This window comes from Melospiza melodia, chromosome 14 (genome assembly GCF_035770615.1).
Source record: "Melospiza melodia melodia isolate bMelMel2 chromosome 14, bMelMel2.pri, whole genome shotgun sequence".
NCBI classification, from domain to species: domain Eukaryota; kingdom Metazoa; phylum Chordata; class Aves; order Passeriformes; family Passerellidae; genus Melospiza; species Melospiza melodia.
In genome coordinates, this window is record NC_086207.1 from 4565809 (window position 1) to 4592606 (window position 26798).

At 56.4% G+C, this 26798-nt stretch overlaps 3 protein-coding genes across 13 annotated transcripts in view; all 3 read right to left on the minus strand.

The window, feature by feature from the left end:
* Positions 1–26798, minus strand: part of LOC134424614 (protocadherin gamma-A4-like) — a 261717-nt gene that overhangs the window by 47118 nt on the left and 187801 nt on the right. Inside the window, exon 1 of one of the 11 annotated variants that reach the window (XM_063168483.1) lies at positions 23120–25725. The exons of 8 other annotated variants lie outside the window; for them this stretch is intronic. In XM_063168483.1, the coding sequence (XP_063024553.1) occupies positions 23120–25561 (2442 nt within the window). In that variant the 5' untranslated portion in view covers positions 25562–25725. Of the gene's footprint in view, positions 1–2673; positions 5277–13383; positions 15905–23119; positions 25726–26798 lie in introns of those variants that run through there. 2 more of the 11 variants (XM_063168484.1, XM_063168485.1) reach the window with 2 other exon arrangements.
* LOC134424584 (protocadherin gamma-B5-like) lies at positions 6353–9501 on the minus strand. The gene is made up of 3 exons (XM_063168391.1): positions 9216–9501; positions 6623–9156; positions 6353–6463 (listed from the first exon to the last, which is right to left on the minus strand). Exons 1-3 carry the CDS (start codon positions 9499–9501, stop codon positions 6353–6355), a joined length of 2931 nt encoding a protein of 976 aa, XP_063024461.1.
* LOC134424958 (protocadherin gamma-B5-like) lies at positions 16190–19883 on the minus strand. The gene is made up of 2 exons (XM_063169167.1): positions 17276–19883; positions 16190–16309 (listed from the first exon to the last, which is right to left on the minus strand). Exons 1-2 carry the CDS (start codon positions 19742–19744, stop codon positions 16190–16192), a joined length of 2589 nt encoding a protein of 862 aa, XP_063025237.1. The 5' UTR covers positions 19745–19883.

The window sequence follows — 26798 nt, forward strand, 5'->3', positions numbered from 1 at the left end:
TCCCAGGATATTTCACTTAGCAGCGTGCTGAATTTTTTACTCTGAGAATTGTAAAAATGAGGGTTAATACTCTGTGGTGATGCCTGAGGCATACATGACATGTCAGCTACCTTTTCCAGGACAAAGACTTCGAGATAAAATACAACAACAAAAGAAAAAAGTCAGGAAAACGAATCTCAGAAGGGCACAACTAGAGAAGGCAGTTTGCCCACAGCTCGAACACCCTGACATGTCCTTTGCCATGATAAAACGATAAAACACTGAATGCTCCTGGCATGAGATGGTTTGAAAGCAGAAATGATAAAACACTCTTGAGAGCACACCTGTGAAAAAACACTTCATCTACCTCAGTGCCTGTTTGTGCTGACTCCACTTCTCTGCAACAGCCAAAGGAAATCACGAAATACAAGACTCTCCATGAACCAACAGCTCTTGTTTCATGGCCTTGTAGAGAGCAGGGCACATTATGATCAACTGAAGCATTCCAAGCGCTACCCAAACCAGGTTTTGGGAAATTACAGGTACAGCAAGTTTTACCAACACTCCCACTGCTCAAGAAATAACTCCATGAATTCTTACTGCACTCACTCACAGGGTCCTGGTGATAACTCAGTTCCTTCTTTATGCCACTCTTGCCACTGTCTCGAAAAAAAACAAAGACAGAAACTACAAGATTCAGCTTTTATCTCTTCTTCTGCTGCAGCAGTTATTAGGAAATGATTGCTCAGCCTATCATTGCTGAGAGAACAGGCTCATCCTCCACAACAAGAAGCAGCCACACTCTGGCTTCAGAGAGAGAATGCTGAGAAAGTACTTAAGAAAAATCTCGCCCTTCCTCGCCCTTTGTTGTATTAAATAAATTCGACAGTGCTTTCAAATAATTAATGTTAGTTGAAAACTCTGTGTTGTACAACAACTGTGATAAGTACAAAACAGATGACTGACTTTTGGAAAAACCTTCAACCAATAAACAGCTTGTGATAAAAATACCTGTGTATGTCTAAGAGTCCAAACCTGTGAGCAGTGCTGTGATCAAGAAATTAACATTGGCAAATGAACTTTAGCACATCAGGACCTACTGTCACTGCACCCCCGGCTACAGCACCATCCCTCTGAAAAAGGCACAATGGCAAAGAGTAAAACAGACCAAAAATGCCCTTTGAACAGCAACAATCGTTCAGAAATCAATTTTTGTTTTGCAGAACAGGTTTCTCGTGGGCAATCAGGTCATTCTCGCAAAATCACTCCAGGTGCAGTCACTCTGCATTGTGCTCACTGGCTGATAAGGAGCACAGAAAGAAAAACATTTCTAACCAGTGATGCATTAACAAGGTACATAGCACTCTTCCTCCTACATTGCATCGATTTTAAACTCTCAGCATGGAAAGATTCACTGCTGCTACATGAGAGAACTATACAAAACAAGATTTAAGGTGCTGTAAAAAGCACATACAAACAACCCTTACACGAGCATATCTCAACATTTCTTGCAGTGCCACCTGTAACGCATCTCATCAGAAATCTGGACAATGCATTCTAATTTCTAGATATTCATCCATAGTTTGAAGGTATAAAAAGAGTCGTATGGTCTCTAATCTGAACCTTCTCTCTGGGAACACCCAGTTCTTCACCTCCATCTTTTCAGGGACACAATGGTGATGCACCACGAAGGTGACAAACCGGTGCCAATTTAGATTTAACAACATTAGCAGAAAACAACTGTGCTACTCTTCCACCATCTCTATTCACTCCCGAGTGTGAAGCTCACTTTTTAATCCACCAAAGAAATTCCCACAAGCAAACTCCAAAAATGCCTGGGAATGGTCTCCTGGAAAAAAGAGAAAGCTACAAATGTTGACAGTGTTGCAACTACTGGATGAGGGACACTCAATGAGACGCTTTCAAAAGTCAGAAATGTAACAAACGCAAAACAAAGCAGTCAAACACGGGTCCACGTTCAATTTCAAACAATGGCTTACATATATCCTAAATACTATGTATAGAAAAGGAATACGGGGAGAGGGATAATTAAGTATACCAAAGACAGACTTGAGAAAATTGCTGCTGTTAAAAATCCATACTACGGTGTAGTTAACACTCTGTTTTAAACGATAATAAAAATCTAAAAATGTAAGACGAGAGGGTACTATATCCACGAGCAAGGAATGATGCAGGCGGATAGGGAAGAAAAAAAATAAAGCCATAAGATTCCATACAAAACTAAAAATACTATTGCAAACTTTAAATTTCTAGACAGTAATAAAATGTTCTCTCACACCGCCTCAAGCACATGTGCTGTCGAGAACACAGCTGATACTGACAACAACGCAAACTTCCACTTCTTTACCATGCAATACAGTAGAATAGCAAACCGAATACTGGCGACATGACCGGAATTAAACAACCCGCACCCACAAAAACAAAAGCTCTCAATCACAGAATCTCCAGCAGAGAAGAACTCGAATTCTCCTAAAAAGCTCAACAATCGTAACACTGAGATCAGACTACTACGTCCACCACGCCGCACCAAGAGGCACCAGTGCGTCACTCATCGAGCCTATGACAAACTTGTCGGAGTACTGCCCTACTCAGGACAAACACACCAGGGGGATAAGAGGACAGGGAAGCACCAGGAGGATACATCACGGCCAGAATTCGATCGGAGAAACTCACCGAGGGCGGGGCGGGGACCGAGGGGAGGGCGCCGGCCGGGTCCTCATCCCCGAGCAGCGGCGCGGGCTCGTCGGGAGGCGGCCGGGCCGGGAGGGTGTCGCAGCAGCTGGCGGCCGAGAAGCGCAGGTGGCTCTTGCGCGAGTCGGCCGTGAGCGACACGTCGTGCGAGTAGGACTGCAGGAAGGCGCGCACGCCGTCGATGCCCACGAAGTGCGAGACGGGCACGCCGCGCGAGGCGCCGCTGTCCGGCGGCAGCAGCTGCTGGCGGTGGCAGCGGCGCAGGCGCAGCGCCAGCAGCAGCAGCAGGAAGGCCACGAAGAGGCACGAGACGGCGGCCACGGCCAGCACGAGCCAGCGCGTCAGGCTGGCGGCCGGCTCGCCCGGCGCCGCCGCCTCGTGCGCCGCGCTGCCCAGCTCGGCCAGCAGCTCGGCCACGCTCTCGGCCAGCACCACGCTCAGCGTGGCCGTGGCCGACAGCGCCGGCCGCCCGTGGTCCCGCACCAGCACCACCAGGCTGTGGCGCGCCGCGTCGCGGGCCAGCGGCGAGCGCGCCGTGCGCACCTCGCCGCTGTGCAGCCCCACGCGGAACAGCCCCGGCTCCGTGGCCTTGGCCAGCTCGTAGGACAGCCACGCGTTCTGCCCCGCGTCCGCGTCCACCGCCACCACCTTGGCCACCAGCGCGCCGGCCTCCGACCGCCGCGGCGCCAGCTCCACGCCCGACCACGCCGCCGCTGCGGCCGCCGCCGGCGGGTACAGCACCTGCGGCGCGTTGTCGTTCTCGTCCACGATCTGCAGCCGCACCGACACGTTGCTGCTCAGCGCCGGCGCGCCGCCGTCCTCCGCCCGCACGCACAGCTGCAGCTCGCGCAGCTGCTCGTAGTCCAGGGAGCGCAGCGCGTACAGCGCGCCCGTCTCCGCCTGCACCGACACGTACGACGACAGCGGCGCGCCCCGCACCCGCCCCTCCGCCAGCCGGTAGCGCACGCGCGCGTTCTGCCCCCAGTCCGCGTCCGTGGCGCGCACCGTCAGCACCAGCGCGCCCGCCGCGTTGTTCTCCGCCAGCCGCGCGCTGTAGCGCTCCTCCGCGAACACCGGCGCGTTGTCGTTCACGTCCAGCACCCGCAGCGCCAGCACCGCGCTGCTCTGCAGCGACGGCGACCCGCCGTCGGCCGCCCGCACCGTCACGTTGTACTCCGACACCTGCTCCCGGTCCAGCTCTCTCGCTGTCACCACACGGTAGTATTCATCAAAGGACTTCTCCAGCCGGAACGGTACGTCCCCATCGAGCGAGCACCGAACCTCGCCTTTCGCTCCAGAGTCCCAGTCCTGCACGTGCAGCAGGGCGACCACCGTCCCTGTCGGAGCGTCCTCGGAAATCTCACTTAGTGCCGACCTCACTGAAATTACCGGCGCATTATCGTTTATGTCCGTGACAGTGATCGTTACTTTGGCAGTTTCGAAATGGTCTCCTCCGTCCCGTGCCTGCACCTCCAGTTCGTAAGAATCGCCTTCCTCAAAGTCCAGGCTTTTCAGCAGAGTGATTGCTCCACTCTGAGAGTCAAGATGGAAAATATTCGATGCCATGTCCGACACTTTTTTCAACGAGTATTTCACATGACCGTTCAGCCCCTCGTCAGCGTCCGTAGCTATGACAGTGACGAGGACAGAGCCCACGGGCACGTCCTCGGGCACACGCACCGTGTACTCCGCTTGGCTGAACACGGGCGCGTTGTCGTTCGCATCCACCACGGTCACACGGATCCGAGCCGTGCCCGTCCGTGCCGGATCGCCGCCGTCCATCGCCCTCAGCACCAGCTCGTGAAACGCCGCCTCCTCCCTGTCCAGCGCCTTCGCCAGCACCAGCTCGGGACGCTGATCGCCGCCGGGGCCCGCCTGCACGGCCAGCGAGAAGTGCTCGTCACCGCTCAGCTCGTAGCTCTGCAGCGAATTCCGGCCCGAGTCCGGGTCGTGAGCCTCGGGTAAGGGAAACCGAGATCCCGGAGATGTCGTCTCACCTATTCTTTCTTCCAGGTCAACTTCTTTGAAGGTCGGCGCGTTGTCGTTGATATCCGTGATTTCGACTTCTATTCGGTAAACCTGCATTTCCCCCTCCACTATCAGCTCACAGCGCAGCACGCATTTCTCCACCAGCCGGCACAGCTGCTCTCTGTCGATCCTCTCCGCCGTCACTAAATGTCCCGTCTTCCCGTGCAGAGCGAAATACTGCGTCCTACCTTCGGAGACCACTCGGACGCCGCGATCGCTGAGTTCCGGGAGCTGCAGCCCCAGGTCCTTGGCCACGTCGCCCACGAACGAGCCCTTGGGCATCTCCTCGGGCACCGAGTAGCGCAGCTGCCCCCACACCGCCTCCCACGCCGCCAGCAGCACGGCCCAGAGCAGAGCTCGCTGCCGCCGGCCCCAGCGCCTCCCCGCCGCGCACATCTCCACAGCGGCACCGCTCGTTCGCTTGCAGCTCGCTGCCGCCAACCCAGACAGCTCCGGCTTCGCCTCTGCTCCCAGCTTCTGCACGGTATTTCAGCCACTGTCTCCTCCGTCCTCCGATAGAATGGCTCCGCACCGCAGGGACGCTCGCAGACCTGCCGGCCGCCGAGCCAGACCCCGACCGAGCGACCGAGTGAGCCGACCCGCAGCGGGCGGGGCTGCCGGTAGCGCTCCGAGCTTCCTCTCGCTCCTCTCGGTCAACAGCGGCGCCCGCAGCCTCCTCCCGGCACTGCAGGCACCGAGCGCTGCCCAGCACTGCCCGCCCTGCCTTCCCACGGACAGCTCCCGGCGCGGGACATGACCGCTAAGAAAACGTCGCTTTTCGTCCAGCGCGGACCTCCTGCTTGGGCTTTTGATCTCTGGTTTCATCCTCCACCCCTGAGGACGTGACAAAAGTAACATGCCTCCTGTGATTATGCTATTCCTACGGCCCGGGAAAATGTCTTTATCATGATCGTATAACATGGATGAAACTATGTCTGAATGTGATGTCTGCAGTATCACGATTTTTACTGCATACGTCCAAAAGCGCAAACACCTACACCAACTCCAGTTTTTATACGAGTCGTGCTTGAAGAACAGCCTTTCAGCAGATCATACAATGTTAAGGAATAGGAGAACTACTCATGAACAGTCCCAATATTCACAATGGTCACCGAATTCAGCACTGCAGGGAAAGTCGTTGCTATTTTGCGCCTGCACATCACACACTACACCTAATAAATTTGCGTTACTCCCCCTTCTTCAATCACAACTTCGCAATTTTTCAGTACAATTATACTCAACACAGGCGTGACAATGCTCTCTCTGCTGACTTAATACTTGGGCATTCAGTCAAGTATCGGCAACATCTAGATGATAATGGCACTAAGGCGAGGCACAGTTCGGGTACTTAGCAAGTGATACATACAGAGTAGGGTCCACACACAGAGAGCGTTTTTGAAATCCTAAATTAACCTGACTGTGGAAGCATTCCTACAGCAGCCTTCCCTCAAAAGAAGGGGTTTGTTCCACATATCAGAAGGTCCAAACACATAGCTTTGACAAAATGCCGTCGGGAAGGAAAACTCTCCAAACCAAGCCCGTCATGTACATCTCCTTCTACACAATAAAGATGCACCTTCCTCCTTAATACAAGTAGCAATTCGGAAAACATCACTATCCTAAATAAAATCCTTCAACTACATCGGAATATGTCACGAATTAAAATGCGATTCAAAAATACTGAACCTCTCACACATCCGACCAAGCTTGCAGCTGATGAGGCAGCTATTCCCCGTTCGCCATACTTCATGCAAAAAGAAACACGCGGAAGGATTATTTCACGGAATCATGGAAGAAAATATAACCACTTAAAAGATTCCGGGAAGAAATAGAACACAAGAGCTCGCGGCCAACGGCACGCCGTTATTTAAAGGCGAAGAAGGAAGAAATTCGATTCACAGACCTGAAGTGCCTCCGGGTCGGCCGGTGGCTCTCCCGGCACGGCGGTGCTGCTCTGGCTCGGCTTCTCGCAGGAATCGCCGCCCAGAAGCTCCTCCGCCGACAGGATAGGCACCGGCGGCGGCGGCGGCCAAGCGGCCTCGGGCACGGCGCGGGCGGGCGGCGGCACGCACAGGTTGTAGGAGTAGGGCAAGGTGCCCTCGCAGAAGTCGGCCGGGAAGGCGGCGCCGGCCAGCGAGAAGCGCTGCGCGCCCAGGCAGCGCAGCACGGCGGGCGGCCCGGCCCGGCGCAGCCGCGCCAGCACGGCCAGCGCCACGCTCAGCACCAAGAGCGCCGACAGCAGCGCCAGCGCCAGCACCAGGTAGAACTGCAGCTCGGCCGCCGCCGCCTCGGCGCCCGCCGGCCGCTCGCTCAGCTCCGGCAGCGCCTCCTGCAAGCTCTCGGCCAGCACCACGTGCAGCGTGGCCGTGGCCGACAGCGCCGGCTGCCCGTGGTCCTTCACCACGGCCACCAGCCGCTGCTTGGCCGCGTCCCGCTCGCCCACGGCGCGCGCCGTGCGCACCTCGCCGCTGTGCAGCCCCACGCGGAACAGCGCCGGCTCCGACGCCTGCACCAGCTCGTACGACAGCCACGCGTTGCGCCCCGCGTCCGCGTCCACCGCCACCACCTTGGCCACCAGGTAGCCGGCCTCGGCCGAGCGCGGAACCACCTCGAAAGGTGCCGCCGCCGCCCCTCCCGCAGCCTCTCCCGGCCCGGCCGCCGCCGCGGTGGGCCAGAGCACCCTGGGCGCGTTGTCGTTGCGGTCCAGCACGAAGACGCGCACCGTGGCCGTGGAGCTGCGCGCCGGCGAGCCGCCGTCCTGCGCCCGCACGGCCACCGTGAACTCGCGGCACTGCTCGTAGTCCAAGGAGCGCTGCGCGTACAGCGCGCCGCTCCGCGCCTCCACCGACACCAGCGGCGCCGCGCCCGCCGCGCCCGCGCTGCCGCCCGCCAGCCAGTAGCTCACGCGCCCGTTGGCGCCCGCGTCCGCGTCCCGCGCCTGCACGCGCAGCACCAGCGCGCCCGCCGCGTTGTTCTCCGCCACGTACGCGCTGTACGCCGCCTCCTCGAACACCGGCGCGTTGTCGTTCACGTCCGACACCTCCAGCACCAGCTCCCTGCTGCTCCGCAGCGCCGGCCTGCCCCGGTCCCGGGCCACCACCGTCACGCGATGCTCCGACGCCTGCTCGCGGTCCAGCGCGCCCGATGTCACCACCTTGTACGAGCCCCCCGGCGACGCCACGATCGACAGCGGCGCCTCTCCCGACAGCTCGCACGACACCTGACCATTCTCGCCAGAGTCCCTGTCCCGAACTTTCAACACGGCGACCACGGTCCCCGCTGGCGTGTCCTCGGGCACGGGGCTCGACAGCGACAAAATCGTGATCTCGGGCGCGTTGTCGTTCTCGTCCGTGATATCGATCTGCACTTCGCAGTCATCGGTGAGCCCGCCTCCGTCCGTCGCCTCCACGCCGAAGATGTATTTACTCTGTCCCTCGAAATCGAGGGGGCCCGCTGTTCTCACTTCCCCGCTGTCACGATCGATAATGAACAACGCTCTGACGGAGTCCGGGACGCTGCCAAAGGAGTAGGACACTCGCCCGTTCGAGCCTGCGTCAGCATCTGTCGCCCGTACCCGCAGCACCACCGACTCCACTGGCAGATTCTCTGGCACTCTCGCCTCGTAGAGATTTTTGCTGAACACGGGTGGGTTGTCGTTGGCATCTGTCACGTTGATGCGAACCTGGACAGTGCCGGACCTCGCAGGTTCCCCACCGTCCACCGCCGTCAGTACCAACTCAAAGGAGCTCTGCTTCTCCCGATCCAACACTCTCTCCAGGACTAATTCAGGCTGCTTCTTTCCACCTGGTTTTTCCTTCATTGAGAGTGAGAAAGACGGGTTGCTGGTTAGTTGATAAGTCAGCTGCGAGTTGCTTCCTGCGTCTGCATCTCGGGCCATCTCCAGCGGAAACCGAGCACCGGGAGGGATCCATTCACCAATCTCGAGTTCTAGAACTGTTTTGCTGAACACCGGGGAGTTGTCATTTACGTCCTCGATGGACACTTCGACGTGGAAAACGTTCAGTGGGTTGTGCACCAGCGCCTCGAAGCTGACGGAGCAGGTCGCCGACTCGCCGCACATCTCCTCCCGGTCCAGCCTCTCGTTCACGTACAGGTTCCCGTTCTCCTCATTCACCGTGAAGTATTGCTTCTCCTCGCTCAGCCGCAGCTTGCGCGCCGGCAGCTCGTCCGCGCTGAGCCCCAGGTCCCGCGCCAGCGGCCCCACGAGCGAGCCTCTGCCCAGCTCCTCGGCGATGGCGTAGCGGACCCGCTCGGCCGCCGCCCGGCACCACACGCACACCAGCAGCAGCAGCGCGGCCAGCAGCGCTCGCCCGCCGCCCGGCCCAAGCCTCTGCCGCCGCCTCACCGCCATTCTCTGCCCGCTGCGCTCGCCGCGCTCCGGCCTCCTGCCGCTGCCCTGCCGCCCTTCCAGCCGCTCTCGCCGCCCACAACAGACACCGCTGAAAGCCACCCAGACCGCTCGGGCCGCCTCTCGCCGCCGCCGCTGCTGCTGTCGGTGCCGCTGCCGCTGCGGCCGGCGCCGGGCGAGCGAGCAGCCTGCGGGGGCAGGACGCTGCGGCGGCGGCGGCTCCAGCGGCGCTCGGCGGCGGCCAACAGCGACACCCGGAGGCGCCGCCGCGACACTGCAGCCGCCGCACGGCCGCGCTCAAGGGCGCCCGGCTTTGGGCGGGGCTCAGCGCTGTACCGGCCCCGGGGGCTCTCCCAGACCAAAAACACCGAGAGCGGGAGCTCCTGCTTAATTCCACTGCAAGGCGTTTCCATGTGAGCTGTGTTGGCCGGTGCTTTTAGGACATTCTTTTAGGTCACATTCCACAGTCACAAGGAAATATTCATTGCAGGGCAGTATAGAATGGAATTCAGCCGCTCTTAATAAAATTATGGGCCATTAACACCAATAATAACCGATAATATAGAGAAGATTTCAACAGCTTTTCCACATTATCCTCAATTGTCCTCTCATTATCTGGGAATAATCAGTTGAAGATACAGATCCACGTAATGCAATGTAAGCATCCCCTATGCCAAGATAGAAGAATAACATTTACTCTTTTCTTTCTGACAGGGCAATGACCGAGTTCTTCTCCAGCCTCACACACAGAGCTCCCCTCTCTTCTTTTTCTTCCATGCCAGGCCACTGTGAGGTTTTGCTCGTGGCCATCTCCTCACTGCTCAAATCCATCATGAGATGATAATGCACTGCATACACACCCAGAATGGAGGTACAGTTGTTTGCTCACCTCCATTATAATAAGGAACTGGAGGATTCTAGAGCACACAAATTATAAACAACCATACTAAAAGATCACCAGGCATCCAACTGAGAATGGCTCATCAAACCATTGGCTTAGGCGGAATCTTCTCCCTGTCCTTATCACATGCTCTGTTCCACAGAGAGGCCAAGTCTACTAAAGTCATATTTAAATCCACTTCGCTCAACAAGAACACATAAAAAGTCACTTTCATATGCCCTGCCTTTCTCTCCCACAGCAACTAGAGCAGGAGACATTGGCACATCATATGTTACTAAAAAAAGGTGTTGCTAATTGGAAGTATAGCCACATATTGTGTAAATCAAGTGAAAACAAAACAAAGCAAAAAAACCTGCAAGGAAACCAAAAAACATGAATCACATCATGGAAGGAAACATTAGAAGAATACAAGGAGTCAGAGATGCTCACAGTGAATTCTTCCAGACCTTTATTGCAGGCCTTAAAATTCATCCCTGAGAGCACCGTGAAGTCCCTGAGGTCTCAAGGGGCAAGTGTGGCCCTAACATGCACAGCACAGCAGGCCAGGGGGGTTATTTAGAGAATTAGTCCTCTCCTCAGCAGCTCAGTCTACTGCATGGCCTGCTCACCTTGCTTGGCTGCAAAGTTATGAAACCATCATTTGCACAGTTACGAAACCATCATTTCAAAAAGCTTCTCATCAGCTTCTTCCTTAAGGAAAATATTCTGACAAATTACAGCAGATTTTCTTATTAATTCTATTTTTTATTCCCCACACAGTGCTCAATCTGAAGCGACTGAAGTAAGGATGTGATGAAAAACATCAGTCACTGTTTCATATTTAAAAGTACTGACCAGAATTCTGACAATGAGCTGCAACCTTCTGGGAAACAAAGGCCTGAGTGGAAGTGCAATTACACTTCTGAAGTAACTCTACATTAGTATGTAGCCTAGAGGTACAGATTATGGAGGTTTCACAGAGGATTAATTAGCTCTTCCACCGAAGAATTATGGTTCTACATGAACAGCTCCTGTGGAAAATGTTACTTTTTGAGGGCTGACATTGTCTTTCATGACAGAGACGCCAGGATCAGAACAGCAATGGCACTGACTTTGGCACCAAGCATGAAATCAAACCATTTCTCTGCCAAACCCACACTGAGTTCCCCATTTGCCTGGCACAGAACTCAGCTCTCACCCTCCTCACTCTGCATTCACAGCCTTCAGTTTCACCATCAACACAAACCAAAATTTTGCCTGCATCTTGGCCCCAGAGAAAAACAACACCTCGTGGAAACATCCATTCATGAAGTGGTATTTGTTGAATGAAATATTCAAGGTCAGGCTGGCTGGGGCTCTGAGCCACCTGCTCTGGTGGAAGATGTCCCTGGCCATGGCAGAAGACCTGGAACAAGAGGATCCTTAAGGTCCTTTGCAACACAAACCATTCTCCCATTCTGTGCTTCTAGGATTCTATGATTACAAGTTCAGCTACAAGGAATGGATAACAGATACACTCCCTATTGGAAAATTATATGTTTTGGAGTTTGCAAGATTGCCAGACACATTTAGATTTACTCCTTGAAAAAAAATACAAGCAAATCAACAAACAATCCAACCCAATACAACCCAAACCAATACAAACCAAACATATTACCCAAAGGAACTGAAATTAACCCAGCCAAGAATGGGAAAATGCCAGAAGAGTATCAATCATGGCCTCATATTGCAGATTGGGTCACCTGCAGTATATACACAACCAAGGAAACTGGACAGCAACCACTACACAGGCTCCTTACACAGGAGTTCACTACACAGGCCCCAGACTGTCATTTCCTTGGATAGTAAGAGGAAGAAAAAACTTGGAAAAACGGCTATGGACCTCATCTAAACACCAGGACAAACAGAACTGGACACAATTCATTCATTCATTTTGAACTGTATCACAGTAAACTCCTGCACCAGCCCTGTCTCTGCATACACAGACTGCTTCTCTCTGGCCAATCATGGCACAATTGAACAGCTCACAACACTCTTCTGGGTTATATAATTCACGGTATATCATTGATGTCGTTTTTTACAGGCATTGAATCACAGCTTTGCAGTGACACCATTAAGAGGACATGAACATACTTATTAAGAACCTGCCAGGGTTCTCCATGCAGCTGTAATTCAAATCTTCTAGATAATTACTTTGGGAAGAAAAACCACACATTGCTTCATCCTAAAAGTAGGAACTAAACAGGGAATGGAGGGAAACATTCCCATGAGTCTTTCAGCAGACATTCACACACAGCTCACAGCACTCAGATTTCCAACCCTTTACACCATCCATGCTGTCCTTTCATCCATCTGTCATAAAAACATGTGACAGTCAAGGCCCCCTTCTCCAGACCATTTTTCTTTCCAGCACCAAATTCACACAGCTGTCTGTACATCTCTGTGCTATGGAAGATACATTTGCTGCTCACTGAAGTTCTGTTAAGAGACTTCATAAGTCTTAAATGTAAAGCAGAGCAATGTTCCAAGAGACACTGAGTCAGTGAATATCTGCTCACAGGGAATTATGCCCGCCTCTGTCTCCAACTGCATCTTGATTCTCTCCCTTCCCATGCAGACAATTCTCTTGCCATGCTAAATATTTTGAGCCAAGGCTCATCCAGCTACATCTGACATAGTTCTGCAATAATAAACAAAAAAAAAAAAAAAAACAAAGCACTTCTGCCATTTCCTCCTCCACATGCTGCCACGCACAGCCTTTTCCAAGAATCACAACTTAAAGAGGATCTTTCCTCTTCACAACTGACAGACAGACATCATCAAGGACCACTTCTTGCCTGGTCCAATCCTCTTTGGGGACAAAGAACAAAGTATCGATGATGTAAACACTTTTCCTGCTGATCTTCATGATGCATAATGGAGAATAATAAAAGGTGAGAAAAACGTACAGAGAGATTCCACACAAAACCATCAGTATTTTGTTAAAGACACATTGTACCAATTAAAGAACATGTGCTCTTGGGAAGACACGTGAGCTTGCTAATAAGTTGTATTTCTTAATAACGTGATCTATCCCTTGGGAGGAGCAAATGCTATCAGGAACAAAGATTCTAAACAGCACAGCTGATACAGGAGAACAACATCTGGAAGCTGATCAATACCCAAACCGCAGACCTAACCAACAACCTGCCAACAGCAGCCTTCTCCCTCCTTCCTTCTTCTCTAACTGGAAGACTGAGCACCCACCCCATGTTCACATAAGGACAACAACGCGCACTAGCCTTACAAAGTTAATAGAAGGAAACTTGACCATGCTTTTAGAAGAAGTCTCTTATGAAAGACAGAGAACGCGGAGGAAATGCTACGCCACCGTCAGAAGAACGACTCGTGGAGAAATCTGAGCAGAGCAACTCACCGAGGAAGGGGCGGGGTCCGAGGGGATGGCGCCGGCCGGGTCCTCGTCCCCGAGCAGCGGCGCGGGCTCGTCGGGCGGCGGCCGGGCCGGGAGGGTGTCGCAGCAGCTGGCGGCCGAGAAGCGCAGGTGGCTCTTGCGCGAGTCGGCCGTGAGCGACACGTCGTGCGAGTAGGACTGCAGGAAGGCGCGCACGCCGTCGATGCCCACGAAGTGCGAGACGGGCACGCCGCGCGAGGCGCCGCTGTCCGGCGGCAGCAGCTGCTGGCGGTGGCAGCGGCGCAGGCGCAGCGCCAGCAGCAGCAGCAGGAAGGCCACGAAGAGGCACGAGACGGCGGCCACGGCCAGCACGAGCCAGCGCGTCAGGCTGGCGGCCGGCTCGCCCGGCGCCGCCGCCTCGTGCGCCGCGCTGCCCAGCTCGGCCAGCAGCTCGGCCACGCTCTCGGCCAGCACCACGCTCAGCGTGGCCGTGGCCGACAGCGCCGGCCGCCCGTGGTCCCGCACCAGCACCACCAGGCTGTGGCGCGCCGCGTCGCGGGCCAGCGGCGAGCGCGCCGTGCGCACCTCGCCGCTGTGCAGCCCCACGCGGAACAGCCCCGGCTCCGTGGCCTTGGCCAGCTCGTAGGACAGCCACGCGTTCTGCCCCGCGTCCGCGTCCACCGCCACCACCTTGGCCACCAGCGCGCCGGCCTCCGACCGCCGCGGCGCCAGCTCCACGCCCGACCACGCCGCCGCTGCGGCCGCCGCCGGCGGGTACAGCACCTGCGGCGCGTTGTCGTTCTCGTCCACGATCTGCAGCCGCACCGACACGTTGCTGCTCAGCGCCGGCGCGCCGCCGTCCTCCGCCCGCACGCACAGCTGCAGCTCGCGCAGCTGCTCGTAGTCCAAGGAGCGCAGCGCGTACAGCGCGCCCGTCTCCGCCTGCACCGACACGTACGACGACAGCGGCGCGCCCCGCACCCGCCCCTCCGCCAGCCGGTAGCGCACGCGCGCGTTCTGCCCCCAGTCCGCGTCCGTGGCGCGCACCGTCAGCACCAGCGCGCCCGCCGCGTTGTTCTCCGCCAGCCGCGCGCTGTAGCGCTCCTCCGCGAACACCGGCGCGTTGTCGTTCACGTCCAGCACCCGCAGCGCCAGCACCGCGCTGCTCTGCAGCGACGGCGACCCGCCGTCGGCCGCCCGCATCGTCACGTTGTACTCCGACACCTGCTCCCGGTCCAGCTCTCTCGCTGTCACCACACGGTAGTAGTCTTCATAGGACTTCTCCAGCCGGAACGGGACGTTCCCATCAAGCGAGCACCGAACCTCCCCTTTCGCTCCAGAGTCCCGGTCCTGCACGTGCAGCAGCGCGACCACCGTCCCTGTTGGAGCGTCCTCGGAAATCTCACTTAGTGCCGACCTCACTGAAATTACCGGCGCATTATCGTTTGTGTCCGTGACACCGATCGTTACTTTGGCAGTGTCGAAATGGTCTCCTCCGTCCCGTGCCTGCACGTCCAGTTCGTAAGAGTCGCATTCCTCGAAGTCCAGGCTCTGCAACAGAGTGATAGCTCCACTCTGAGAGTCCAGATGGAAAATATTCGATGCCATGTCCGACACTTTTTTCAACGAGTATTTCACATGACCATTCAGCCCTTCGTCGGCGTCCGTAGCTGTGACAGTGACGAGCGTGGAGCCCACGGGCACGTCCTCGGGCACACGCACCGTGTACTCCACCTGGTTGAACACGGGCGCGTTGTCGTTCGCATCCACCACGGTCACACGGATCCGAGCCGTGCCCGTCCGTGCCGGATCGCCGCCGTCCATCGCCCTCAGCACCAGCTCGTGAAACGCCGCCTCCTCCCGGTCCAGCGCCTTCGCCAGCACCAGCTCGGGACGCTGATCGCCGCCGGGGCCCGCCTGCACGGCCAGCGAGAAGTGCTCGTCACCGCTCAGCTCGTAGCTCTGCAGCGAATTCCGGCCCGAGTCAGGGTCGTGAGCCTCGGGTAAGGGAAACCGAGATCCCGGAGATGTCGTCTCACCTATTGTTTCTTCCAGCTCAACTTCTTTGAAGCTCGGCGCGTTGTCGTTAATGTCCATGATTTCAACTTGGATCCCATAAACCTGCATCTGACCCTCCACTATCAGCTCACAGCGCAGCACGCATTTCTCCACCAGCCGGCACAGCTGCTCTCTGTCGATTCTCTCTCCTGTCACCAAATGTCCCGTCTTCCCGTGCAGAGCGAAATACTGCGTCCTACCTTCGGAGACCACTCGGACGCCGCGATCTCGGATCTCCGGCAGCTGCAGCCCCAGGTCCTTGGCCACGTCGCCAACGAACGAGCCCTTGGGCATCTCCTCGGGCACCGAGTAGCGCAGCTGCCCCCACGCCGCCTCCCACGCCGCCAGCAGCACGGCCCAGAGCAGAGCTCGCTGCCGCCGGCCCCAGCGCCTCCCCGCCGCGCACATCTCGGCCGCGGCACCGCTCGTTCTCTTGCAGCTCGCTGCCGCCAACCCAGACAGCACCGGCTCCGACTCTGCTCCCAGCTTCTGCACGGTATTTCAGCCACCGGTTCCTCCGTCTTGCCACAGAATGGCTCCGCACCGCAGGGACGCTTGCAGACCTGCCGGCCGCCGAGCCAGACCCAGAGCAAGCGAGCGATCGAGCCGATCCGCAGCGGGCGGGGCTGCCGGTAGCGCTCCGAGCTTCCTCTCACTCCTCTCGGTCAACAGCGGCGCCCGCAGCCTCCTCCCGGCACTGCAGGCACCGAGCGCTGCCCAGCACTGCCCGCCTTGCCTTCCCATGGGCAGCTCGCGGGGCGGGACATGACCGCTAAGAAAACGTCGCTTTTAGTCCAGCGCGGACATCCTGCTTGGGCTTTTGATCTCTAGTTTCAGCCTCCACCTTATCCTGATCGTATAACATGGATGAAACTATCCCTGAATGTGACGTCTGAAGTATCACGAGCTTTACTGCATACGATCAAAAGCGCAAACAGCTACACCAATTCCAGTTTTTATACGAGTCGTGCTTGAAAAACTGCCTTTTAGAGGATCATACAGTGTTAAGGAATAGGAGAACTACTCATGAACAGTCACAATGTTCACTACGGTCACCGAATCCAGCACTGCAGGGAAAGTCGTTGCTATTTTGCGCCGGCACATCACACACTACTCCTAATAAATCCGCGTTACTCCCCCTTCTTCAATCACAACTTCGCCATTTTTCATTACAATTTTGCTCAACATAGGCGTGACAATGCTGGCTCTGCTGACTTAATACCTGGGCATTACGTCAAGTATCGGCAACATCTAGATGATAATGGCACTAAGGCGAGGCACAGAGTTCGGGTACTTAGCAAGTGATACATACAGAGTAGGGTCCATACACAGAGAGCGTTTTTGAAATCCTAAATTAACATGACTGTGGAAGCATTCCTACAGCAGCCTTCCCTCAAAAGAAGGGGTTTGTTCCACGTATCAGAAGGTCCAAACACATAGCTTTGACAAAAAGCCGTCGGGAAGGAAAACTCTCCAAACCAAGCCCGTCATGTACATCTCATTCTACACAATAAAGATGCACCTTCCTCCTTAATACAAGTTCCAATTCGGAAAAAATCACTATCCTAAATAAAATCCTTCAACAAAATCGGAATGTGTCACGAATTAAAATGCGATTCAAAAATACTGAACGGTAAGAACCTCCCACAGACCCGACCAAGCTTGCAGCAGATGAGGCAGCTATGGCCCGTTCGCCATACTTGATGCAAAAAGAAAAACGAGGAAGGATTATTTCACGAAATCATGGAATAAAATATAACCACTTAAAAGATTCAGGGAAGAAATAAACCACAAGAGCTCGCGGCCACCGGCACGCCGTTATTTAAAGGCGAAGAAGGAAGGAATTCGATTCACAGACCTGAGGAGCCTTGGGGTCGGCCAGGGGCTCTCCCGTCAGGGCGGTACTGCCCGGACTCGGTTTCTCGCAGGAATCGCCGCCCAGAAGCTCCTCCGCCGACAGGATGGGCACCGGCGGCGGCGGCGGCCAAGCGGCCTCGGGCACGGCGCGGGCGGGCGGCGGCACGCACAGGTTGTAGGAGTAGGGCAAGGTGCCCTCGCAGAAGTCGGCCGGGAAGGCGGCGCCGGCCAGCGAGAAGCGCTGCGCGCCCAGGCAGCGCAGCACGGCAGGCGGCCCGGCCCGGCGCAGCCGCGCCAGCACGGCCAGCGCCACGCTCAGCACCAAGAGCGCCGACAGCAGCGCCAGCGCCAGCACCAGGTAGAACTGCAGCTCGGCCGCCGCCGCCTCGGCGCCCGCCGGCCGCTCGCTCAGCTCCGGCAGCGCCTCCTGCAAGCTCTCGGCCAGCACCACGTGCAGCGTGGCCGTGGCCGACAGCGCCGGCTGCCCGTGGTCCTTCACCACGGCCACCAGCCGCTGCTTGGCCGCGTCCCGCTCGCCCACGGCGCGCGCCGTGCGCACCTCGCCGCTGTGCAGCCCCACGCGGAACAGCGCCGGCTCCGACGCCTGCACCAGCTCGTACGACAGCCACGCGTTGCGCCCCGCGTCCGCGTCCACCGCCACCACTTTGGCCACCAGGTAGCCGGCCTCGGCCGAGCGCGGAACCACCTCGAAAGGCGCCGACGCCGCCCCTCCCGCAGCCTCTCCCGGCCCGGCCGCCGGCGCGGGCCAGAGCACCCTGGGCGCGTTGTCGTTGCGGTCCAGCACGAAGACGCGCACCGTGGCCGTGGAGCTGCGCGCCGGCGAGCCGCCGTCCTGCGCCCGCACGGCCACCGTGAACTCGCGGCACTGCTCGTAGTCCAAGGAGCGCTGCGCGTACAGCGCGCCGCTCCGCGCCTCCACCGACACCAGCGGCGCCGCGCCCGCCGCGCCCGCGCTGCCGCCCGCCAGCCAGTAGCTCACGCGCCCGTTGGCGCCCGCGTCCGCGTCCCGCGCCTGCACGCGCAGCACCAGCGCGCCCGCCGCGTTGTTCTCCGCCACGTACGCGCTGTACGCCGCCTCCTCGAACACCGGCGCGTTGTCGTTCACGTCCGACACTTCCAGCACCAGCTCCCTGCTGCTCCGCAGCGCCGGCCTGCCCCGGTCCCGGGCCACCACCGTCACGCGATGCTCCGACGCCTGCTCGCGGTCCAGCGCGCCCGATGTCACCACCTTGTACGAGCCGCCCGACGACGCCACGATCGACAGCGGCGCCTCTCCCGACAGCTCGCACGACACCTGACCGTTCTCGCCAAAGTCCAGGTCCTGCACTTTCAGCAGAGCGACCACGGTGCCGACAGGCGCGTCCTCGGACACTGGGCTGGACACCGACAGAACCGTGATCTCGGGTGCGTTGTCGTTCTCGTCCATGATATCTATTTGCACTTTACAATGTGACACTAAACCCCCGCCATCCTTAGCCTCCAGGCCGAAGATGTATTTATTCTTCTCCTCGAAATCGAGGGGACCCGTTGTCCTGACCTCGCCGGTGTCCCTCTGGACAGTGAACAACGCCTTGATGGTGCCAGGGACGTTGCTGAAGGAGTAGGACACTCGCCCGTTGGTGCCGGCGTCCGCATCTGTCGCCTCCACCCGCAGCACCAGAGACCCCGCCGGCAAATTCTCTTCCACTCGCGCCTCGTAGACACCTTTGCTGAACACGGGTGGGTTGTCATTTAGGTCCGTCACGTTGATGCGAACCTGGACAGTGCCGGATCTCGCAGGGTCCCCACCGTCTACCGCTGTCAGCACCAGCTCAAAGGAACTCTGCTTCTCCCTGTCCAATGCTCTGTCCAGCACCAATTCCGGCTGCTTGCTCCCCTCAGAGCTCTCTTTTAAGGCCAGAGAGAAGGACGGGTTGCTGGTTAGTTGATAAGTCAGCAGAGCGTTCATTCCCACGTCAGCGTCTCGTGCCATCTCCAGAGGAAAACGAGCACCGGGAACCGTCCATTCACCAATCTCCAGTTCCAGAACAGCTTCACTGAACACCGGGGAATTGTCGTTCACGTCCTCGATCGCCACCTCGACGTGGAAAATGTTCAGCGGGTTCTGCACCAGCGCCTCGAAGCTGACGGAGCAGGTCGCCGACTCGCCGCACATCTCCTCCCGGTCCAGCCTCTCGTTTACGTATAGGTTCCCATTCTCCTCATTCACCGTGAAGTATTGCTTCTCCTCGCTTAGCCGCAGCTTGCGCGCCGGCAGCTCGTCCGCGCTGAGCCCCAGGTCCCGCGCCAGCGGCCCCACGAGCGAGCCTCTGCCCAGCTCCTCGGCGATGGCGTAGCGGACCCGCTCGGCCGCCGCCCGGCACCACACGCACAGCAGCAGCAGCAGCAGCGCGGCCAGCAGCGCTCGCCCGCCGCCCGGCCCAAGCCTCTGCCGCCGCCTCACCGCCATTCTCTGCCCGCTGCGCTCGCCGCGCTCCTGCCTCCTGCCGCTGCCCTGCCTCCCTTCCAGCCGCTCTCGCCGCCCAAAACAGACACCGCTGAAAGCCACCCAGACCGCTCGGGCCGCCTCTCGCCGCCGCCGCTGCTGCTGTCGGTGCCGCTGCCGCTGCGGCCGGCGCCGGGCGAGCGAGCAGCCTGCGGGGGCAGGACGCTGCGGCGGCGGCGGCTCCAGCGGCGCTCGGCGGCGGCCAACAGCGACACCCGGAGGCGCCGCCGCGACACTGCAGCCGCCGCACGGCCGCGCTCAAGGGCGCCCGGCTTTGGGCGGGGCTCAGCGCTGTACCGGCCCCGGGGGCTCTCCCCGACCAAAAACACCGAGAGCGGGAGCTCTGACTCGGTGTGACTCTAGAGGCGTTACTAAGTCAGATGGGCTTCTGGGCATTCTTTCAGTTCATGCTATTTAGTCCCATTGAAACCTCAGATGGAAGTATTCGTGGCAGAGCAATACACAATGGAACTAAGCTGCTTTTAAAAAATTCGTAGTTAATCTATAAGAAAAAGGAATGATATTACAGTAAGGAATGACGTTGAGAAAGTTTCAATTCTCCCTCAAGCATCTTGAATTCTACTTCTCTTATATGGGACACTAACTTGAGAAACAGATCAGCCTAAAACAAAGTTTAGAGCTCTATGATAAGAATGAATAACGTTTATTATTTTTTTCTGAGTCATAAAATATCTTCTTTTTTGTCTCCATACTTGAGAACCTTAGAGGGAATAAGTGCAAAGCCATTTCTGAGTCTTTCATAGAACCAAAAAAAAAGAAGTTTTACATCGAAATTATAAGCCATTCTATCCAAGCAACATGGTTCTTTATTGCTGGATGCCTGACATTCACTTTCAGCAAAGGGAACACAGGGAAAAAATGACACAGGCCTAGACCCTAAAGATGAAATCTAACTATTTTCCTTTAAAAAACCCTTTGACATACCAAATTCCTGGATCAAAACCAGTCTCTCAGCCTACTTGAACTGCATTCTAAGTACAGGCACAACCAACATTGGTTTGGGACCACAGGCCTAATCAAACTACGAGGACAAATGGAACTTTACACATTTCTGTTATCCATTTCAAACCATACCACAGTAATATCCTACACTGGCCCTGTCTGTGCATAGACCGAATTCTCTCTGTCATCACACAATACAAATGAAATTTTGAGGACAGACATTATTAAAGGCACTTCACATCTTTTCAAATCCCAAGAATCTCTACACATAAATGCATGCACAGCGATTTTTGTGCTCATCACAATAATCTCGACAATTCTAAAGTGTTGTGAAGGCTGTAAGACATCAGCATCTCAATTTGTGATTCAGTCATTAAAGTATCACTCAAAGGTAACACCATCTTTATCCAGCACATGGGTTTTCTGGAGGATGGCTGACTCTCCTACTCTGAATGCAAGGTTTCCCTCTGCATCCAAAAATCACCATTGCCAGAAAACATAATGAAAGTGAAAACCAAAATGGTGAACACACAACCTGGCCCTTTCAGTACAAATGATGGAATATCAAAAAATGAAGACACCTCTAGACAATTTTCAGAAAGTCATGAATAAATACACGAGTCAAAAATACACATGCCTTGTCTCCAACATTACGTTCTCATAAACAAATCTCTCCTCAATCCCTTTTCGTGGAGAGGCGGCACCAAAAGAAAAGTTCCTCCCACGGCTTCCGATTGCCGTGGATAAAGTTTCATTTCTCAACCTGAGTACGAGACAAGCATGAGTATTTCTTCCAGAAAATCTACAAGAAAACACCTCTATTAAAATGAGCACGGCAACAGGTTTACGTCTGCCGAAAGGAGGGGATCAAGAAAGACTCTTGATGATGATGGCACCAAGGTCAGGCACCGAGTTCGGGTACTTCGCAGGTAATGAATACAGAGTTGGCTCCACTCGAAATTCCCTTTATGGCACTTGCCATAAGAACCTAATTGAACCATTCATTAAAAACCGCAACAACCTGTGAACACACAGAAAGAACCTCCCAGGGATTCCCACATAGCTGAAGTAAGATCTGTTAGGGCAAATTTACCAGGGAAGAAGAAAATCACATTGCACAAAAGTAGGGCTGAACACTGAACAAGGAGAAGAGCAAACAATGTCTCTCCTGTTTAAAGGCTCTCCACACTCAGGTCACAGGACTCTTGTCTCCAGCCCTGACAAACGTCCAGGGTATTCTCTGACCCTCATAATCTGCAAAAACATCCAATCAAACCCCTGCTAAAGCATCTCTAACATCCACCACCATCAGGCCATCCCCATTTACCAGGAAGGGCAGCTGGATTTTTCTGCAAAGCTCAATAGCATGACATTTCAGATTATCTCAACAGTAGTAGGTACAGCAGAAGGGTATCTAGGGAGTAAAACGTCCAAAACCACATTTACTCAGACGCTCACACCAAAGGCCATGCCCACAGGTCCTATATGTAAATTCTTTGTAAAGTAAAAAAGGAAAAATACTAGGAACCACAAATGCGGGTCTCATATAACAGCTTGGACGAACTGAATTTCTACACTACTTTACACCTTTAGAATTAAAAAAAAAAAAAAAAAAATCGCAGCAAACTTTTAATCTGGCCTGTTCCTACAAAAAGAGATTTTGTCACCCTGGCCAAACATTATGCCACGGGACAGCTACAACCGCAGCCAGCCTCCTTTGAAAGAAAAGTGGTACGCAAAATCTCTCATTGTCTGAGAATAATCACATATACAAATAGGAAATGAGTGCTACTAACTAAAATAAAATACTCTCAAGAACAAAAGCGATACGCAGCTCTAACAACGACCCAGTCATCACAACAACTGCTCATCCTCCTTCAGCACATGGTTAAATTTGAAGATACACGATTCGCAAAGTTTAAAGTGATGTTACACAACGAGCGCCTAAGTGTTGTTCCAAAACAAGGTCTATCTGCTCAGGACCATGTGTCATCGAGGAAACACCTGAACCTCCAAACAATGTAAATTCCATTTGCATTAAATGCAAACCATACACAAGATTATAGAATGCTGAGAGGAATTACACTGGTCACGAGAAGAAAAGAAGAAATTAAACGCAGCCATATAAAAACACAAAGAACAAGCTTCCAGCCAAGAGCAACCTCCCTTTTCGGATCGTGCCCACCAAATTTAAGCCTGAACACGGACCCTACGTCAGCCTGCCCGCGGCAAGAAGCACTAAGCCCCGAGTGCTGATAAGGGGCCTTCCCTTCCTTCTCTGCAATTCTTCCTAAGCCGTACGCGGACCACGGGAAGAAAGGAGAGGGGAGCAGTGAAGGGAAGCGTCACACAAAGAATTTGGCCCCAGAAACTCACCGAGGGAGGGGCGGGGTCCGAGGGGAGAGCGCCGGCCGGGTCCTCGTCGCCGAGCAGCGGCGCGGGCTCGTCGGGCGGCGGCCGGGCCGGGAGGGTGTCGCAGCAGCTGGCGGCCGAGAAGCGCAGGTGGCTCTTGCGCGAGTCGGCCGTAAGCGACACGTCGTGCGAGTAGGACTGCAGGAAGGCGCGCACGCCGTCGATGCCCACGAAGTGCGAGACGGGCACGCCGCGCGAGGCGCCGCTGTCCGGCGGCAGCAGCTGCTGGCGGTGGCAGCGGCGCAGGCGCAGCGCCAGCAGCAGCAGCAGGAAGGCCACGAAGAGGCACGAGACGGCGGCCACGGCCAGCACGAGCCAGCGCGTCAGGCTGGCGGCCGGCTCGCCCGGCGCCGCCGCCTCGTGCGCCGCGCTGCCCAGCTCGGCCAGCAGCTCGGCCACGCTCTCGGCCAGCACCACGCTCAGCGTGGCCGTGGCCGACAGCGCCGGCCGCCCGTGGTCCCGCACCAGCACCACCAGGCTGTGGCGCGCCGCGTCGCGGGCCAGCGGCGAGCGCGCCGTGCGCACCTCGCCGCTGTGCAGCCCCACGCGGAACAGCCCCGGCTCCGTGGCCTTGGCCAGCTCGTAGGACAGCCACGCGTTCTGCCCCGCGTCCGCGTCCACCGCCACCACCTTGGCCACCAGCGCGCCGGCCTCCGACCGCCGCGGCGCCAGCTCCACGCCCGACCACGCCGCCGCTGCGGCCGCCGCCGGCGGGTACAGCACCTGCGGCGCGTTGTCGTTCTCGTCCACGATCTGCAGCCGCACCGACACGTTGCTGCTCAGCGCCGGCGCGCCGCCGTCCTCCGCCCGCACGCACAGCTGCAGCTCGCGCAGCTGCTCGTAGTCCAAGGAGCGCAGCGCGTACAGCGCGCCCGTCTCCGCCTGCACCGACACGTACGACGACAGCGGCGCGCCCCGCACCCGCCCCTCCGCCAGCCGGTAGCGCACGCGCGCGTTCTGCCCCCAGTCCGCGTCCGTGGCGCGCACCGTCAGCACCAGCGCGCCCGCCGCGTTGTTCTCCGCCAGCCGCGCGCTGTAGCGCTCCTCCGCGAACACCGGCGCGTTGTCGTTCACGTCCAGCACCCGCAGCGCCAGCACCGCGCTGCTCTGCAGCGACGGCGACCCGCCGTCGGCCGCCCGCACCGTCACGTTGTACTCCGACACCAGCTCCCGGTCCAGCTCTCTCGCTGTCACCACACGGTAGTAGTCTTCATAGGACTTCTCCAGCCGGAACGGGATGTCCTTGTCAAGCGAGCAGCGCACCTCGCCGTTGGCTCCCGAGTCGCGATCATTTACCTGAAGCAGGGCTACCACTGTCCCCGGAGGAGCGTCCTCAGAAATCTCACTTAGAGCTGACCGTAAAGAAATCACTGGTATGTTATCATTAATGTCTGTGACGGTGATCGCGACTTTGGCAGTGTCGAAAAAGCCTCCCCCGTCCCGTGCCTGCACCTCCACTTCGTAATAGTCGCCTTCCTCGAAGTCCAGGCTTCGTCGCAGAGTGATCGCGCCCGTCTCAGAGTCCAGATGCAATATCTTCGAGGCTTTTTCTGTTATTTTCTTAAACGAGTATTTCACGTGTCCATTCAGCCCCTCGTCGGCATCTGTGGCCGTGGCGGTGACGAGGGCTGAGCCCACGGGCACGTCCTCGGGCACACGCACCATGTACTCCGCCTGGCTGAACACGGGCGCGTTGTCGTTCGCATCCACCACGGTCACGCGGATCCGAGCCGTGCCCGTCCGTGCCGGATCGCCGCCGTCCATCGCCCTCAGCACCAGCTCGTGAAACGCCGCCTCCTCCCGGTCCAGCGCCTTCGCCAGCACCAGCTCGGGACGCTGATCGCCGCCGGGGCCCGCCTGCACGGCCAGCGAGAAGTGCTCGTCACCGCTCAGCTCGTAGCTCTGCAGCGAATTCCGGCCCGAATCCGGGTCGTGAGCGTCTGGCAGGGGAAATCGCGAACCCGGGGCTGTTGTCTCACTTATTCTCTCTTCCAGCTCAATATCCTTGAAGCTCGGAGCGTTGTCGTTTATGTCCGTGATTTCCACTTCCATTCTATAAAACCTAATTTCCCCCTCCACTATCAGCTCACAGCGCAGCACGCATTGCTGTTCACTCTCGCACAGCTGCTCTCTATCGATCCTCTCTCCTGTCACTAAATGTCCCGTCTTCCCGTGCAGAACGAAATACTGTTCACTACCTTGGGAGACAACGCGGACGCCGCGGTCTCGGATCTCCGGCAGCTGCAGCCCCAGGTCCTTGGCCACGTCGCCCACGAACGAGCCCTTGGGCATCTCCTCGGGCACCGAGTAGCGCAGCTGCCCCCACGCCGCCTCCCACGCCGCCACCAGCACGGCCCAGAGCAGAGCTCGCTGCCGCCGGCCCCAGCGCCTCCCCGCCGCGCACATCTCGGCCGCGGCTCCGCCGGCACCGCAGCACCGCCGATCCAATCCCGCTCCCACTCAATGCTCTCAGCTCCTGCACCGAGCGCAGCCGCCGGTGCCTCCGCCTGGCTCCAGAATGGACCAGCACCGCGGGGACGATCGGGGACCGCAGGTTCAGACAGGGAGCGGGCAACCGAGTGAGCCGATCCGCAGCGGGCGGGGCTGCCGGTAGCGCTCCGAGCTTCCTCTCGCTCCTCTCGGTCAACAGCGGCGCCCGCAGCCTCCTCCCGGCACTGCAGGCACCGAGCGCTGCCCAGCGCTGCCCGCCCTGCCTCGCTCCATACAGGGCACAGTCGCCACCGAGATGTCGCTTTTCGTCCTGCGCCGATCTCCTGCCTCCGCATTTCTCCAGCCCATCTCTGCTTTCATTCTCCAGGGTATCACCATCGGGAGGAAGGCAGAGGCATTCCATGGGCGGGGTTTTTTAACCGCACGGGAAACTCATTACTTACTAATGTCACTATACCTAAATTAAAATTCATTTTCCTATTCACACTGTAATTTTTAATCTTATCCTTTTTCCTCGAAAGCACCTTCAAGAATAGTCTGTTAGAGAGAAAACGGGATGATACCATATCCCGAAGAAACAGAGATATCAGGGTCATTAACAAAAGTCTGACGAGATCAATTGCATACATCTTGAAGTTAGGGAGCTAATTGTTGCAGGATTCAATTATAAGTACAAATAATGATGCAGCTGAAACTCTCAAAGTAAAGTTCCAGGACGTGAAATATTTGACATTCTTTCCCAAGAGATGTCTAGTGTTTCCTTAGTTTATACAGGTTTACATTTAATCAAATCAGGGTAGTTTCCTTTTTTGTTCTAAAATCAATGTGTGAAGCACTGAAGCTCGCTAGCAAACCAATCATCTAAGTATTTCGTAATAACATTTATATGATATGTGCTCAAGAAAGCAATCATGGAACCTTAGACAAAAAGTACAACACTTGAAACACTGCTGAGCACTAATCAATGTGCAAATGAGCTTGATTCAAGTGCCTAAACCCTCCTCTCGCCAATCTCCCTAATATGTGATCCCATCGTACTCAGATGTTTATCCTAGTAAACAGAACTGCAAAAATCGGCTCTTCTCCATATCCCTGAGTTCTGTTAAAACCCCCAACATTTCTGTGCACAAAGGATAGAAAAATAACAATCTCTGAAACAGAAGTCTTTAAACACTCTCACCAGTGTACGAAA

Excerpts from the sequence above, each read along its gene's own strand:
- LOC134424584 (XM_063168391.1), bottom strand. The coding sequence starts at position 9,501 with ATGGAAACGCCTTGCAGTGGAATTAAGCAGGAGCTCCCGCTCTCGGTG. Across the intron at positions 9,157-9,215 it reads CGACAGCAGCAGCGGCGGCG|AGCGGCTGGAAGGGCGGCAG; the intron begins GCGAGAGGCGGC and ends GTGGGCGGCGAG. Across the intron at positions 6,464-6,622 it reads CCGACCCGGAGGCACTTCAG|TATGGCGAACGGGGAATAGC; the intron begins GTCTGTGAATCG and ends TTTTGCATGAAG.
- LOC134424958 (XM_063169167.1), bottom strand. The coding sequence starts at position 19,744 with ATGGCGGTGAGGCGGCGGCAGAGGCTTGGGCCGGGCGGCGGGCGAGCG. Across the intron at positions 16,310-17,275 it reads CCGACCCCAAGGCTCCTCAG|ACGTCACATTCAGGGATAGT; the intron begins GTCTGTGAATCG and ends GTGATACTTCAG.